The 16,397-nt window shown below is 40.3% G+C and overlaps 1 protein-coding gene across 6 annotated transcripts in view; it reads left to right on the top strand.

The window, feature by feature from the left end:
- The window catches only part of SORBS1 (sorbin and SH3 domain containing 1), a 255,471-nt gene that overhangs the window by 181,233 nt on the left and 57,841 nt on the right, over positions 1–16,397 (top strand). For all 6 annotated transcript variants that reach the window (XM_049790807.1, XM_049790806.1, XM_049790808.1 and 3 more), the window contains 3 exons: positions 9,223–9,270; positions 9,396–9,525; positions 11,781–11,895. In XM_049790807.1, coding sequence (XP_049646764.1) covers positions 9,223–9,270; positions 9,396–9,525; positions 11,781–11,895 — 293 coding nt within the window. The remainder of the gene's footprint in view (positions 1–9,222; positions 9,271–9,395; positions 9,526–11,780; positions 11,896–16,397) is intronic.

The following is a 16,397-nucleotide window of genomic DNA, read 5'->3' as shown; positions in this document are numbered from 1 at the left end:
CTGGTCGAATTTAGATTTTGTTCTGTTGATTTACCTGACCAGAAAACCCAGCCTACTCATAAAATAGGGCTGTCTTCCAGGCAAGATTACAAGCACACAGTATGCTTGAAAGCAAAGTGAAACATGGGTGGAGAAAGGTCATCTAAAGGAGCCTGTATTGAAAACAGGGAGTGCTTGGGATGGAACGAATCCCAGTCACCAGGCAGCCCCAGTACCTTCTACTGTCAGAGTTGCTTTATCATTATTATTTATCATTGGCCTCCACACTTAGCAACCCCATCTAACAATGACAGATCAAGTCAGACCCAAGAAGGAATTCAGTCTCCTTTGACTAAAAGCCCAGAACAAACAAGGGCTCACTTGACAACTTTCAACCTATCAGTTAGGAGGCAAAACTTTCTCTTTTTGCAGTTTTTAAAACTAAAAGGAATAAATCATCTTAATGGATTAAAAAGGAAAAAACTTAGATTGAATTTAAATAATTCACACTAATCAAGATGATTATTCTTTTTTGTTTGTTTGTTTTTGGTTTTGGGTCACACCCAGCGGCGCTCAGAGGTTACTCTTGGCTCTGCTCTCAGAAGTTGCTTCTGGCAGGCTCGGGGGACCATATGGGACACTGGGATTTGAATCGGGGTTCATCCTGAGTTGGCTGAGTGCAAGGCAAATTCCTTACAACTCTACTATTGCTCCAGCCCCAAGAATATTATTCTTTAACACATATTTCTCAGAAGCTGTCTATCTTAAAGACCTTTTAAAAAATAGGATCCACTCTGTCACCCTGCTCCCACCTAGATCCAGGTTCTATTAGATTGAGGCTTTTTACAAATGAGTGACACTGCTGAGCTAGATCGCTTTAAATTTTTTTGTTTAGTTTCAAAGCAGAAGATTCTCAGGTTTTCTGTTGGTTTTTCTTAGTTGATTTTCTGTGAGGGCTCATGCTACTCCATTCACTCAACCTTGTCCTTAGCTCAGCTCCAGTACTGTTCTCTTGATAGGGGTAGAAGGCTAGCTCTCTCCTGTTTCCTGAACCCTGCAGAGATTTGTGCCTGTCAATAGAAGGTGCTAGAAGCAAACCAACCCCTATTGGAGGCTCCACCCAGAGAAATTAATGAATGTGAACCAAGGAATGGTCTCGTGAGAAACATCAACAACCATTCTAGAGCCTATCTCCTGTGAAGAAGGAGCCTGAAACTGCTGCTGGGTGTTTCTCTTGCATTTGTTTTGTTTGAATTTTGAACTTGAAACTGGAGTTACTGCAATGAAATTATAAAACATAGCCTGTGAGGGGCGGGCCCGAGAGATAGTACAACAGGTAAGGACATTTGCCTTGCATGTGGCCAGCTGACCCAGGTTAGACCCTAGCATCACATATGGTTCCCCCCCACCACCACCACCAAGCACTACTAGGAGTGATTCCTGAGTATAGTTCCAGGAGTAACCCTGAACATAGCTGGGTGTGACCCCAAAACAAAAACAAACAAAATTAGCCTGCCAGCTTCTGCCTCTATGCTCTAGTTGTTTGTACAATCTTTTTCAATGTCTGGTTCATGAAAAATTTTATTGTGGGGGTTTGGAGAGGAGGGAGACACATCAGCAGTGGGAGAGGGAAAAGCTGCCTCTCTGGTAGAAGTTATACTGTTAGAGTGTTTTATGCAAGAGCCCCTGCCATCTTCAGTATTGTAAGTAGCAACGCCTCAAGTACTTTTGAAAACAAACTTCATGCCAGTCCTTGAAAATCTTGTGGCCATTTAACTGACACAGGTATTCAACCACTGGTCTTCAGGACTTACAAGACCTAAAACTACTTATATATACAGAATTTTATTTGGTTTGTTTGGGATCCACACCCAGCAGTGCTCAGGGGTTGCTTCTGGCTCTGCACTCAGGAATTACTGAGGAATTACTGGAGGTGTACAGGGAACCATATGGGATGGGATGGGATGGGATGGGGGGAACAAACCTAGATTGTCAACAGAGAAGGCAAATGCTCTCCCTATTGTACTATCTCTCTGACCCCATTATACAGAATTTTAAAAAGACATTTCTTTGTTTTGTTTTGTTTTGGGGGCCACACCTGTTTGATGCTCAGGGTTTACTTTTGGTTAAGTGCTCAGAAATCGCCCCTGGCTTGGGGGGACCATATGGGACGCTGGGGGATCAAACTGTGGTTCTTCCTTGGCTAGCGCTTGCAAGGCAGACACCTTACCTCTAGCGCCACCTCACCAGCCCCTTAAAAAGACATTTCTAAGTGCCTCAAAGCTAATTATTCTAAGTAGTCAAGGACTCTGAGGATGTGTATTCATGTTGTGTTAATTCCAAGATGGACCTTGAAAGAAATCGGTGAAGTCTAACAGAAGAGTTACTTTGGATGGTTTTATTATTTTTAAGATCATTGAGTTCAGCTGGAGCCAAGCTATCTATAATTGCTATTTTATAAAGCTGCTGTTTTGAAAGAATTTTAATTTGGAGATTTGGAATCCTGAATGAATTCAGGAGACTTTCTAGAATTTCACTACATATCCAGACACTAAAAAGTTTATTAGAAATAAAAATTAGGGGCTGGAGAGATAGCATAGACTTACCTTGCCTTGCATGAAGAAGGACGGTGGTTCAAATCCTGGCATCCCATAGGGTTCCCCAAGCCTACCAGGAGCGATTTCTGAGCATAGAGCCAGGAATAACCCCTAAGCAATGCTGGATGTGACCCTAAACAAACAAACAAACAAATAAAAATTAATCACCAGAAATACTTTTTTTACTTAAGGCTGTGAATTTTGTTCTCTTTGTCTTTTAACTTTCCCTTGAATTGCTCTCTTTTCTCCATCATTTTCTTCCTTTCGTCCCCAAATCTAGGAATTACATGCTATAGTTCTCAGAGAAATGTCCCTCCCATGTATGTGAAATGACTCTTGGTCAGGAAGACTGTGGAGTGGGGAGGAAATTGCTGGTGGAGAACAGAGCCTGCCAACTTCCTCCCCCCCCCACACACACACACACTGTCTTTTGCCTTCCCCTGATTGCATCCTGCAGCATGATGAAGAGGACCAGTGCAGTGATCTTGCTGCAGTAGTACATGGCTACCTCTTCCTCTCCCTCCTGCTTTAGGATATAGCAATGTGACTGGCATCTCGGTAACTTAGTCATAGTTCCATGAGTCATAATAGTACCAATAACAAAACTCTACATCACAGATGGTGCTACCACTGACACTTATGGAGCCTAGACCAAACACAAGGTTCCATGCCACAAACATTGCATCCCATTTTCATCCTCCCAGCAAGTCCCCCCAAGGGTTGAAGAGTGTGATCTCAGAAATGTTCAGTTCACACAGTTCAAGACCATGTCAGACTGGGCATTGACTGACTCTGCTGTGATGCCTCCTGATTCCTTTCCTTCCTTTGCTCCACTCTAGGGCCTTAGTTGCGCCCCCTCCCCCCCCAAGCCAGGAACTCCCTAACTCCAGGCATCCAGCTCGCTCTACATCTGAGTCAGTCAGGATTTCCCCATCTGAGTCTGCTTCTCCACTGCATGGTATCTAGAAATATGAAAAACTTCTCTACTGATTTCACACACATCCAGGGTCAAGAAACCCTAGAACCTTTGGAATACCACTACCCTCCAAATACTACCCTCCCAAAGTGGAAGAAGATACTTATCATACTTTGGGTGGTTAGAGATAGAATGTGCTTGGGAAATAGACTCCAAAGGTTGAATCTTCCTGACTCTGAAATGGTCAGATGTTTCCTGATAAATTTGATGTCAAAAAACTATTTGCAAATGGTGCTTCCTTGGAACACAGCAAAGTTAGATAACTGATATGTCATTTAACGGTCCATGGCCTGTGAAAACTCATTGGTCAGCCAGAAGTGACATCTCCGAGACCAGCCTTTTCCCTTATTTTCAGATCTTTTTCCACCACTGTCCATCGGGTGGGGCCACTGCCCCTACCTGATGAAGTGACTCCAGTTTCCTCCTCTGAATATCCCCAGGAAGTGTGACAAGCTACATGGCACTGGTCTTTTTCATTGAGTTTTCTTCTCTCGAGGGTGCACTCAGCCAGAAATTACAGAGGTTGATTTTCCTAGCTACAACTATATTTGAGTTAAAACGTCTTCTGAGAGTCTTACAGGATTTCTAAGAATAGCCTGATTTTGCCTGACTTCAAGCACACATAGTTCTATTGTGAAGATGCCTGGCCGGGATCTGTCCCTTCTGTCCCAAACTCTAGTTAGTACTGCCCAAAGGAGGGGTGGAGAGCTTCGTCACCTTTGCTCCTATAACTGGAGCTGCCCAGCAAGTGCAAGAGTCTTCCACTGGCCTGCAAGGTAGTGAGGAGACTGTGCAGTTATTCCCTATCGAACTTCAGGCTTAAGAATGCCCAGGACTGGGGCACGGTGAGTTTTTTCCAGCTCTCCAGTTCTTTCGCATGCCCTCCCTTTCCGGCTCTATTTCAGTCTCCTGCTCTACTCCTCATTCCATTGAAAGAAACCTCAAATTTTACCTTCTATTACTATTCTACCCTCTCTTTTGATTTTTTTTTTATCACCTTTTCAAATGTGATCAACTTTAATCAGAACATAGTTCTATCAGTTTTTTCTCAGTCTTCTGGACTGAACATTGTTTCCCTTTTTACTTACTCTCTTCTTCAGTCTCACGCATTCCTTGTACCTACCCTTATTCCTTGTACCTACCTATCACACTATTCCTCTCATTCTCTCTTTTTCATTATTGTCCATTTATCTTAATCTGTTATTCTTTCCCTTCTTCCAAAGTACCTTGAATAAATTAGAGGAAGGTCTTGATTTGAGCAATGGGAAAAGATAGCATTGAAAATGATTCACTGACACTTAGAAAAGGAGTTTGAAGTTTAAAAGCCTAAGAAATGTTTAAATAGAAATTTGACTGTTCAGGTAGGCGATTATGCAAATACTGCTTTTTGCCTATCATCCCATTTTGGTCAATTGCATACTGTTAATAGAACAACTATTTTTAACAGGAGCTATTAAAGATTATTAACTATTCTCCATTATCTTTAGATTATTATACATTCTTTTTAAAGTTTTTTTAAGAGGTTCATTTAGAGCAGTCTTTCCCAAAGTAGGCCATTCCTCCTCCACTCTATGGGGGCGGGGGGAGCACTAGAATACCCAGAGGGTCATAATAGCCTTGAATAGCCTTGAATACTATAGAGGGGAATGTTTTCTGTTGATGCGCTTCAAGAGGTAGATTTATAATCAACTGCTGAATGATTTCTTTTTTTCTTAAAAAGGAGGTGATTGGCCAAATCCATTTGGAATTCTTTGGTTTGAAGTCACTATACTGGTTTGAAGTCACTCCTGGCAGTTTTAAGAGATAGTTGTCCACAAATTGGATACCAAGACAGATTAACAAAAGCCCCAGTGGGGGTCAGGGGAACTTTAGAGCTAGCCATGAGTTTTTTTTCCCCTGAGAAAATTTTACTTATAGTGTTAGGCTTCTTGGAAGTCATTGGCACACAAAAGTTCTGAGAGTTGCTGCCAAGGTTGAATATTTGCTGCTTGGAGCTCTGAGAGGGCAGCCTGTGGCTTCACCATAGCAGGAATCATAGGATCCTTAGCTGAACCCACAGAGGATCATTTTCAAGTTCCCTAGGGGAAGAGGGGAATGAAGGCAGAATTTCATAGGCAGCTTGAGCAACATTGATCATCTTCACTGTGTTGAAAAAAAAATCACACTATCCCTTTGGCAAGCTAGAATTGCACAGACATGATCCTTGCACAAACTTTGCCTTTTCCTTGGGCTCTCAATTTTATCTCTCCTGCCCTGTTATGGACCCAGCCTTATTGAAAAGGTAGCAAGAAGCAGCAAGTGACAAGTAGAGCACAAGTGAACTGTTTTCTGGTGTAGGGATACCTGGAGATGGAAAACCAGAAGTTGTGGGGTAGCTCGGCACCACCAAGGAGGTGATGATGCAAAAAATAGAGCAAAGGTTTTGCAGGCTAGAAGTCAGCGTTGTACATAACTTAAGTTTTGCACAATGCTTCTACCTCTCTTCTACAATAAAAATTATGCTGAAGTAATCACAGCTGTTCCTGCATTGGGCATAGAGCAGAGCACAACAGAAAACCTGTGTCCACCTTCAAATCCCAAGTGAAATATAGATTGTAGACTGCAAACCCTTGAATTTATTATTTTTCTGTCTGCAGCCAGGGAGTGCCCAGGGCACATGTTCTAGACCTTAATTTGAATCTTCTTTTTTGGGTGGAGAGATGGGAAGAATATTTTGGCCACTTCCCAACTCTCTAGTAGTGCTGGTGGCTTCTTCCAACTCTGTGCTTAGCAGCCTATCTTTAGTGTTGCCTAGAGGACCATGCAGTATAGGGATTTATCTCACAGGGGTCTGTGGCTAGCAAGCCAAGTGCTTTAAACATCTGGACTATCTCGTTGACTCTTGGGCCTTAATTTTTTTTGCCTGTACTTATTTATTTTGCCTGTATTTATTTATGTACCTCTTCTCATTTTCTTTTTTTAAGACATGTGAAATATTACTATATTACCAATTACTTCTTGATATTTAGTAATTATGAATTACTTTTGTCATTTTTATTTATAAATGTGGGTAAATTTTTCTTCCATTGGATCTATAAAATATACTTTAAGAGTTAAGAGTAAATGATACCTACCTTGGGAACTAAAACTAAAGTTCAGATGAAGCCATCTCACTTGGGTTTGCCCTCCCTCACTCTTAGCTTTTGGGTTACCCTGGGATAGTCAGGAATTTTTCCTGGTATTGCACTCAGGAATTACTCCTGGCATTGCCCCGAGGGATCATATGGGATGCTGGGGATTGAACCTGGGCAGGTGTTTGTAAGGCATGTGCCCTGTTCAATGTACTGTCCAATCTCTGACCCCAACTCCACGAGAAAGCTTCCAACACATTTTAGTCACTCAGATTTTCCTGCTGCCTTCATCTTCACATATTCTCTACTTCCCCTTTTCAGAGTACATGAGTTTAGCTTTACAAGTGGTGCTATTTTTTTTCTAATCGTATGAGAATATTTTTCAATTTCTGACATATCTTCTGAAATTCCACATTAGAAAGCTCTAGGGAGAAAAGCTTATTTTAAGAGCTCAGGGTTGTTTTTAAGTCTTTGAATATTATTCTCTATTTTTTCCTATTAAGTATATGGGTGAAACTTAGAAATCAATTCTAAGTAAGAATTCTAATTCCTATTCTCTGTAGATAGATTCCTCTGTGATTGGGAAAGGCTCAGGGTTTAAGCTAAAGTGTGAGGCTGGACTTTAAGCAGTAGAGACATTTCTCCTTAAGCTAATTTTTTATCTTGCAGCCAGCATTTTTTAATCAGATCTCTGCACAGTTGATTCAAAGTTTTCTTTAACATGATAGTATTTTATCAGTGCAGAATCAGAAATGGACTTTATGAAAGTCTTTGGGACAGTATTTTAAAATGTGTATTTTTGAATATGATTGTATATCTTTCTCATATTTTTGCAAGCCAATTTGTGTATCTAGTTTATAGCAGAGAAGTTGGCAGAAGAACTGCAAATCAAGTTTAGTGTTGATACTGACTACTTCATATCTTTAAAGTAAAGAGGAAAAAAGGGAGAAAGGAAAAGATTAATCTTTGCACAATTTCTTTATTTGGGAATTGAGAGTCTAAGAGTAGGAAAATGGTAAAAGGAGAAGGGTCAGATAAAAAGAGGTTGTCGGGGCTGGAGAGATAACATGGAGGTAAGGCGTTTGTCTTGCATACAGAAGGACGGTGGTTCAAATCCCGGCATCCTGTATGGTCCCTCGAGCCTGTCGGGGTGGATTTCTGAGTGTAGAGCTAGGAGTAGTCCCTGAGTGCTGCTGGGTGTGACTCCCCCCCAAAAAAAATGGTTGTCTTTGAATAATACCTTAAATAATAGTGTTAGCTTTATTTACATTTCACAGAATCTGAAGACTTTTTTCGTTTCCAAATGTAAAAGTTTTACATAGATACAAGGATTGGATTAGATTAACACTTTTTCATGAATATCTTATATTGGATGCTTTGACTTGTATTTAGTTTGTATACTTTAGTTAAAGTGACTGCAGACTTTAAAGGAAGAATGTGGGTCTTTGTTGCATATTTATGAAATTGGAATATGGATTTTCCTTTTTTTATTGGAAAAGATGTCAGCTTGTCTTGGAAAAATTTCTTCAGAGAAAATAACTCACAGGCTTGCATATTTAGGATAGATCCAACTTGAAAGAGTTAAGAGAGTCCCTGTTAATGAAAGGCATATCAGCAACCACAGCTGCTACAATGAAGTATTCAGAGCTAGTCTAGGTCTTCAAGTCTTGGAGCCTAGTGTTGTCCTTTTTTTAGGACTCTGAATCACGCAATTGAAGAGCCTTCTCACCAATGGAAACCCACCTGAGTTCCTTTTTCTTTTCTTTTGTGGTTTTTGGACCACACCCAGAGCAGTGCTCAGAGATTACTCCTGGCTCTACACTCAAAATTATGCCTGGCAGGCTTGGGAATCATATGGAATGCCAGGGATCTAACCTGGCCGATGTGCTATCACTCTGGCCTTGAGTTCTTTTTATCAGAACAGCCATTTTGATACATACCTTTGAAAAGAAAACCTTTATGGCCAACTTGCCACTGGTATGTTAGCTATATTCCCAGGAAAGAAAGCAATTCAGGGAACCAGACTTTGGTAGAATCAAAGAAATGATTGTGAGTGTTTTTAACAGCTGTTTCCTTGGCATGAGAATTTCTTTAATATGCATTGGATGTTAATGTGGAAGCATTAGACCTCAGCTGAGGTGGACAGACAGAAACCCACTGTGAACCTTCCTGTCCCATTTAGCTGTCGGACAGAATGCAAGGAAGCCAGCAGGCTAGACCAGAAACCCTCCTACCACCAGGCTGGGGACCTTGTGTTTCCATTTGGGTTATGGCTATTTTCTGAAGGAAGACCTGGATCTCTATGCCCCCTCATCTTCCTGGTGCCAGGCTTTGTGAATGGTCCTTCTGGACCACAGGTCCATGTGGTGGGTGGACTCACAGGCTCGCTCCTTCTCTGTGCCTTGCTTTGGTGTAGCTCCTCACGCTTGGCCCTTTTCTCTCGGCTGGTATCTTTGGTGTGGCTGGATCCCAGGGCAGGACTGTGGAAATGGGGGATGTGTCCCTCCATTCTCTCACCCTTACCAGATCTTTCCTGATCATGTTTTGCTTTGTTCACTAGATGATGATTCAGACCTGTACTCTCCTCGATACTCCTTTTCTGAAGACAGTAAGTGACTTGCAACTTCCTGACTGAGGGGGAGGCAGAGAGGGTGGTGAATGAGGGAAGGCATCTTCCTGTTTTCCATTTTTATCCATCTTAAAAGTCTCTTGTACACACTTTTCCTTCTCCAGCAAAAGCGCCCCTTTCTGTGCCTCGTTCAAAAAGTGAGATGAGCTACATTGATGGGGAGAAGGTAGTTAAGAGGTCGGCCACACTTCCCCTCCCAGCCCGCTCTTCCTCATTAAAATCCAGCCCAGAAAGGTAAGTAGGCCTTAATTCACCCTCAGCTCTGTGATTTTAGGTTTTCACACAATCTTCAGGTAAAGTATAATCTCCCATCACTGGATCAGGCTGCATTGGAGCCAGGAGCTAAGCTGACCTGATTGTGAATGTTCACTAGCCTAGTAGCAATGTCTTATTCTTTTTATTTGCTTTTGGGTCACATCTGGCGATATTCAGGTGTTACTACTGACTCTGCACTCAGAAGTCACAACTGGCAGGCTCAGGGGACCATATGGGATGCTGGGGATAGAACTCACGTCAGCTGTGTGCAAGGCAGATGCCCTACCCAACATGCTATCACTCTGGCACCCCTTATTCTTTTTTGAATCTCAGCGTCCTTTGTAAAATAGGAATAAGTTTTGCATTTTGGGTTAGTTGTAAGACTGAATAATGCTCATAAAATTTCTCATAGTGCTAGTACAGTATGGACTATGAATATTTACTTTTCTGTTTTTTTTCCCAAAAGAAAGCATAGCTGTAAAATTTTCCTTGTTTTCCCACTAAATATATACACATATATGTCAATAGGGCTCATGGTGAAGAATATAATTTTAAAGTAAAGCAATGCTTTCCATGATGTTTGGTTATGCAGTACACCTTTGGGCTTGTTTTCACTCTAGCTACCCCCACACACACACATACACACTCCTCTAAACTACTACCTCTGTCCCCTTTGATCATCTCTTAAAGCTCTAGTTTAATGACCTGGTTCTCTTTGATCGAATTCTTATGCCCCATGGAACAACCTTGGGCCATCTAGACTTACATATCATGCATGTCCTTGCCCCAGCTTCCACTTAGCAACATAAAGGTAACTTTCTCCAAACCATATGTTTTTCTTAAATACATAGTTTCATACCTCTTGCCTTTTCCATCTTCACAGATAAGTGCATGGATGCTTTTAAAACTCCATGCCTACTAAGCAGTATTTACCAGAAGAGTTTGATAATTAATCTGAAAGACTAGTATACCCATAAATCCTTTACAAGTATATTAATCACGTGCCTACATGTATTTCGTGCTTAGACTGAATCAGATGTTATGGAGAAATATAAACATATTTTTCTTATTTTGGAGGCCACCAGAGCCTTCAAACACTACCCAGTGTTGTTAGAGGAGCCATTTGGTTTAGGGATCTAATTCTAGGGATCAAATTTCAGACCTTACACCTGCTACGTGTGTTTCACCACTTGAACTTTCTCTCTCTGGCACCCATAAGTATCAATGAATCATTGTTCCTGATCTCAAAGAATCTTGCAAGAAAAAGTAAATGTAACGATGGCAATAATGTATAAGCATAAACATTTTTGTAGACAAGGCCAGAGAGATAGCTCAAAGAACTAGTACAGCTGGGAGGCCCTGGTTATCCCTGACATTTCATAGTTCCTCAGTACTGCTTGGAGCAATCCTTAAGCACTACACCAATAATAGCCCCTTGGGTTTGAGCTAGTTATGAACTAAGCGCCTCCCCAAGCCCCAGAAACTGAATACAATAATTAAGGATTTATGCTTGCTCTGGAACTTATCACTGGACGCCAGATTAAGTAGCTGTACCAAAGATGAGGATTTGAGTGCTTAGTGGTGGGGTTAAGAATAAAGAAGTTGGGCCGGGAAGGTGGCGCTGGAGATAAGGTGTCTGCCTTGTAAGCGCTACCAAGGAACGGACCGCGGTTCGATCCCCCGGCATCCCATATGGTCCCCCAAAGCCAGGGGCGATTTCTGAGCACATAGCCAGGAGTAACCCCTGAGCGTCAAACGGGTGTGGCCCAAAAAACCAAAAAAAAAAAAAAAAGAATAAAGAAGTTACAGTTTGAGGAAGGTAAGGTAGCAAGAAGTAAAGCACTTGGCCCAAATCACTGTACTTAGCAAGTTCAGGGATTTGAACTACAGCTATTGGCTCCAGAACCTGCATTCTCTCTGCATAAGCATGAGTGGGAAGTGCCAGCATGTTTGGGGAATGAAAGCAGAGCAAGGTGAATGAAGGATTTTTCCAAAGCAAGCAATGTTGCTGCTTTCCTTCTTTCTCTTCCTGGTTTTGAGCACAGAGAACTTGAAGCCTCCTGTGAAGTGGACTCTGAGAGAAGGAAACCAGCACTACCAAAACGCCTCTCCCTGAGTTTGATTCAGTGCTTCAGATATACGGATTTCTTGATTAGACTGCTGTCAGTCAAAATCAGACCACACAGAATGCAAATTTCCATGAAAATAGCTCTAATAGGATTTTCTTTCAACAGAAATGACTGGGAGCCCCCAGATAAGAAAGTAGATACAAGAAAATACCGTGCGGAGCCCAAAAGCATTTATGAATATCAGCCCGGCAAGTCCTCCGTTCTGACCAACGAAAAGATGGTAATGTGCATATTGAAGTTCTTTTGTCTCTGCTTTGTGCTGTAATCCGGATGCGCTGTGCACTTGGATTATAGTATTTCTCCCTTGAGATACACGTGCTTTATTTAGAAGACAATGAAAAGACTGAAGTATTTTTATCCCTTTCATTTTTGCAGGTGTTCATAAGATAAGCCCTATGAGTCTGCTTTGAAAGAATCTTATTTGTGGCATTGTTGTCTTGTACACGGTTTTAACTCACTTTAATTTTTCTGCTAATGTAAAGACTAATTTGATGCTGTCTCTTTTTTAAATATCTAACCTTGAGTTTTATCAGGCTTGTTACTAACTAGACAAAGTTGGGGGTTTGCTTTTGTTTTCTTTTTTCAACTGAACATGTCTAAATGTTGCAGAACTTGCTAGTACATCATGGCAACCTAAATAATTGATATGCTGTTATGACTTTGGAGAAAAAGCTCCAGGCTATTAAAAAATATGTTTTCTTTTTAGGTCTTCCTTTTTTGCCTAGTGCAATGAGCATAGAGGAATAATTTCCTTTTCAACGTGGTATATGGTTTCCTATCTCAGTTCATATCACCAAGCAATTTTAGGTGGGAGAAATCATCTGTATGGACAGAGTATGAATTACTCCAGAGAAACCTTTTTGGGCACTAGGAAGGAATTTTTACAAATTGATTTGTTTTATATCTGCCCATCACACTCCATTATATTCTCCCTCCCTTACATAAAGCTGGTTCAGACTTCTGATTGTGGTAAAAAAAAAAATTCTCCAAAGCCCTTTACATATCTCAACCCTGCAGTCTTACTAGCAAGATGGAAGAGTCATTCTGGGTATTAGTTTTTTATTCAAGCGTTATTACTACTCAGGGTTTGGAATAAGTAGACCTCTGAAATGCAGATTTTAATTATTTTTCCCTATACCTTTTATCCACACGTTATAAAGAAATAATTGATTTAGCTTTGACTAAAGTTAAAATGTGACATCTTTGAAAGCACTAAGTGATTAGCAATTTTAATTAGGAAAAAGAAGGTCAGCAGTTCACAGAAATGATGTAGAGCTGTCATTTTTCAGCACTCACAGCACAGCATGGTTATTTTAAGCAGAGAGTTCAGAGAGAAAGTAGGGGATTTTTTCTCTGGTTCTTCCCTTCAAGGAAGTCTTCCCCCCTATTAAAATAATAAGCAAAAAGTGGAAAAGAACCTTCCACTTGGGTATTCCTAGAAAGAAAACCCTGTTCTCTAAGTATATTCCTGACACTTGAATGACAAAATACACCATTGCATTGACTTAAATGATTTTATCGACTCAATAGACCTTTGAATGTTTTTGTTTGGACATTATTATGACTATTACTATTCATATATGTCATTGCTTTTATGTGAGACGTATAACTTTTTAAATTTTTTCTTATTTCTCCTCCATTTCTTGGTTTCTTATGCTTTGACCATTATTCAAAATGAAGAAAAAAGCAAGAAATCATTTTTCTCATTGATAGCACAATGGTTACAAGTACCTGCCAAACCACAGTTCGTGGGATCATTTATAGTTGTTTATTAAACACTGAAAAGCAACATATAGGCCCATGGGTGGGGAGGAGTCCCAAGGGAAGTTTAGGGACCTGAGGTGACCCCATATTGTGATGTGACTTTTGAGCTGTTTCTCCCCAAGAAAGCTCTCCCTTGGGTCATCTATTCAGTAATGGAACATAGGTCCAGTATGCAATGTGATCAGCCAATTATTTGATTTAGAGTTCTTATTTAACACTTTGTCCCAAAAAGATTTCAGGTTTTAGAGAAAAAGTACCAGTCATCTCTTTTATTCACCACCGCCATTATCAACACATGCTTGTTGATTAATAAGGTGGATAAGAACATAAATTAGTGACAGATGTAGAATCTAAATTTGTTCCTACACATGCTCAGCTCCTTTTAGGGAAATATATACTTTCACACTACTTTTAAGATATATCAGCTTAAGCCTGACCTCAAAGTCTGTGACCTCATTGTCATTTCTACCAATGTCCAAAGGTAGCCTTGAATGGTCAAATGTCAGGACTCCTTTAGAATCTATTTTCTTGCTGGAATCAACCAAAACCATTCCCATACAATACCCTGGAAATATACAGTCTTTTCAGTAGTTTGACAAATTGATATGAAGTTCTTTATAACTACTTAGCTTACCTCCTATCACAGCACAGATCTATTTTCTTCTCTACTGACCTTGGAATTGGAACTTTATTGGTCAGTTTCTGCTTGATCAGACATGTCTGTTTTCAGTTTTAGTTCCTTCATATTTCTACTCATGTCCCTTACAGAATTTCTCCAGTTCAACTGAGCAAATATACACATCATAACTATTTATCTGTCAAGTCCTTTAAAAGATGTTGAGATCCCCTTCTCCCATAGGAGTGTACAGTCATCAGATAGTCTTTATAGACATCAAATAATCTTGGAAGTATGAAGCAAGAGATTTTATGTAGCGTGATTTCTTCCCATTCATGGTCATTTGAGTTCTTTGCTAAGTTTTTGGGTTAGACATCCCTCTTTAAATTTGATACCATGTACATACTTAGTGGGTCATAGGGAATATGAGAAATAGAATATAGTCCAGTGCAGTGTTTTTAAACCTTTTTTATACCTGCAGTTCAGAACCATTGAAACTGTTCAATTCTTTCAGAACTGTTGAAAAATCACTGGTCTAGTGTAATGAGCAGTGGACTAAGATTTAGAAGATCTGAGTTCTGAATAAAGTTCTGATCCTGACTTCTGTCTTGGAGAAAGTCATGTGGCCTTTCTGAACCTCATTGTTGCCCCTTAAAGCAGAAGTATTATCTGGCCTGACAATTTTAGTGAAGCATTTAATGAGAGAATCATAGGGGTAAAAGAACCACAGATATAAATATAAATATTTAATGAGAGGATTATAGGGGTAAAAGAACCACAGATATAAAATGGATGTACCATATACAGATTATTGGGTTAAAATCTAATTGTATATGGTCCTCTGAGCATAAGCTAGGGGTAAACTTCGAGCACTCTTAAGTGTGACCACACCACTAATCTACACACACACACAAATTTTTGGATTCTAGTTTCCGGCTTTTGGCCAAGCAGAAAAACTGTTCTTGGGGAGAGTTAGGCATCATCCTGGTGAAGTCCCCCTGCTCTTTCTAGAGCTTTTTCCAAGTTGGGAAAAAAAAAAAACCAATAGTCCCCCCATTAGGAACAGAGAATTCAGCCTCAAATTCAACCTACCCTGTCAGCTCAGATGAGAACTGTTGGACTTCACAGAAGGTGTTCCCTGTTCTTCCCTCCTATAATTGGCATTATTATTCTTTAACTCTTTTTTTTCTCTGGGCAGAGTGAGAGTGAGACTGGCTATTTTAGCCAAAAACAACTGGTTGACATATTACTTGATTTCCTCATGTGTGTGTGTGTGTGTGTGTGTGTGTGGTTTTTCTCTCTCTCTTTCTCTTTTTTTTAAGTGGTGCTCAGGGCTTATTTCTTACTCTGAGCTCAGTGGATTATGTGGTGTACTGGAAATCAAACCCAGGTAAATCACATGCAGGTAAATTCACTGTACTATCACTCCAGCACCACTCTGTTGTTTCAGGTTGTTTTTTTTTTTTTTTTTTTTGTATAATTCAACTCTCGGTTCAATTCTTTCAAGACTTATTACCAGAAAGTCATTTTTCTGAAAGAGTTTCTACATTTTATTTTTATGTAAAAAAACTTCCATTTTTCCCAGAGTAATTTATAAATACAATAAAAGCAGTTTATTTTAAAAACAATAAACAGAAAACAAGTTTCCTCAAACCCAGTCATTTGGTCAGTTCCTTCTAAATAGATTGTAGATACTGTGCCTTATTTTACTGACAAAATAGACTCCATCAGAGTCCATTATTGTGCATAATCATAGGATTCACTGTGTGTCCTTCACTGTGTACTTTTGGAGGAGGTATTAATCTAGATACTGGGAGACAGAATCTGTTTCTGTACACTGATTGCAACTCTGTTGTATTAAGTTAGTGTCAGTTAAGGCAAAGCTTTCTGCCTTTAGAGAAAAAGTAGAAATATGAGTAAAGACTCTTCTAAACAATTTAAATAGAAGGAATTGGTGAAGATAAAGGTCACTTAGAACTTTGCACAAACTGCAAAATGCCTGTAAACAGAAGGTTAAGAAAAACATGTCCAGCAGTGTGGCTTGGGGAGATGGTGGCACTGGGGACGAGTCTCCTGGGCAATTCTGGACCAACCTGGTTGGAGTTTTACTTTGAGGACCCAAGGGCACGAGGGCTCTATGGTGCTGGGGATTATTTGGGTCACCCTGACAGTGCTCCAGGGGCCTCCAGGGTTGGACCTAGCTATGTGTGGGGGCCCGTGTAATTTTGGGAATTGAATAAGGGTCAACCACATAAGAGGAATACTTCTTTTTTGTGTGTTTTCCCCATCATGCCAGAAATCCAACACAGGGCCTTGTGCACTTCTATTGCTCTATTGCTCTA

Source organism: Suncus etruscus, chromosome 17 (assembly GCF_024139225.1).
Source record: "Suncus etruscus isolate mSunEtr1 chromosome 17, mSunEtr1.pri.cur, whole genome shotgun sequence".
NCBI classification, from domain to species: Eukaryota; Metazoa; Chordata; class Mammalia; order Eulipotyphla; family Soricidae; genus Suncus; species Suncus etruscus.
The sequence above is the reverse complement of the archived record's forward strand: the minus strand, read 5'-3'. Positions and strand labels throughout refer to the sequence as shown.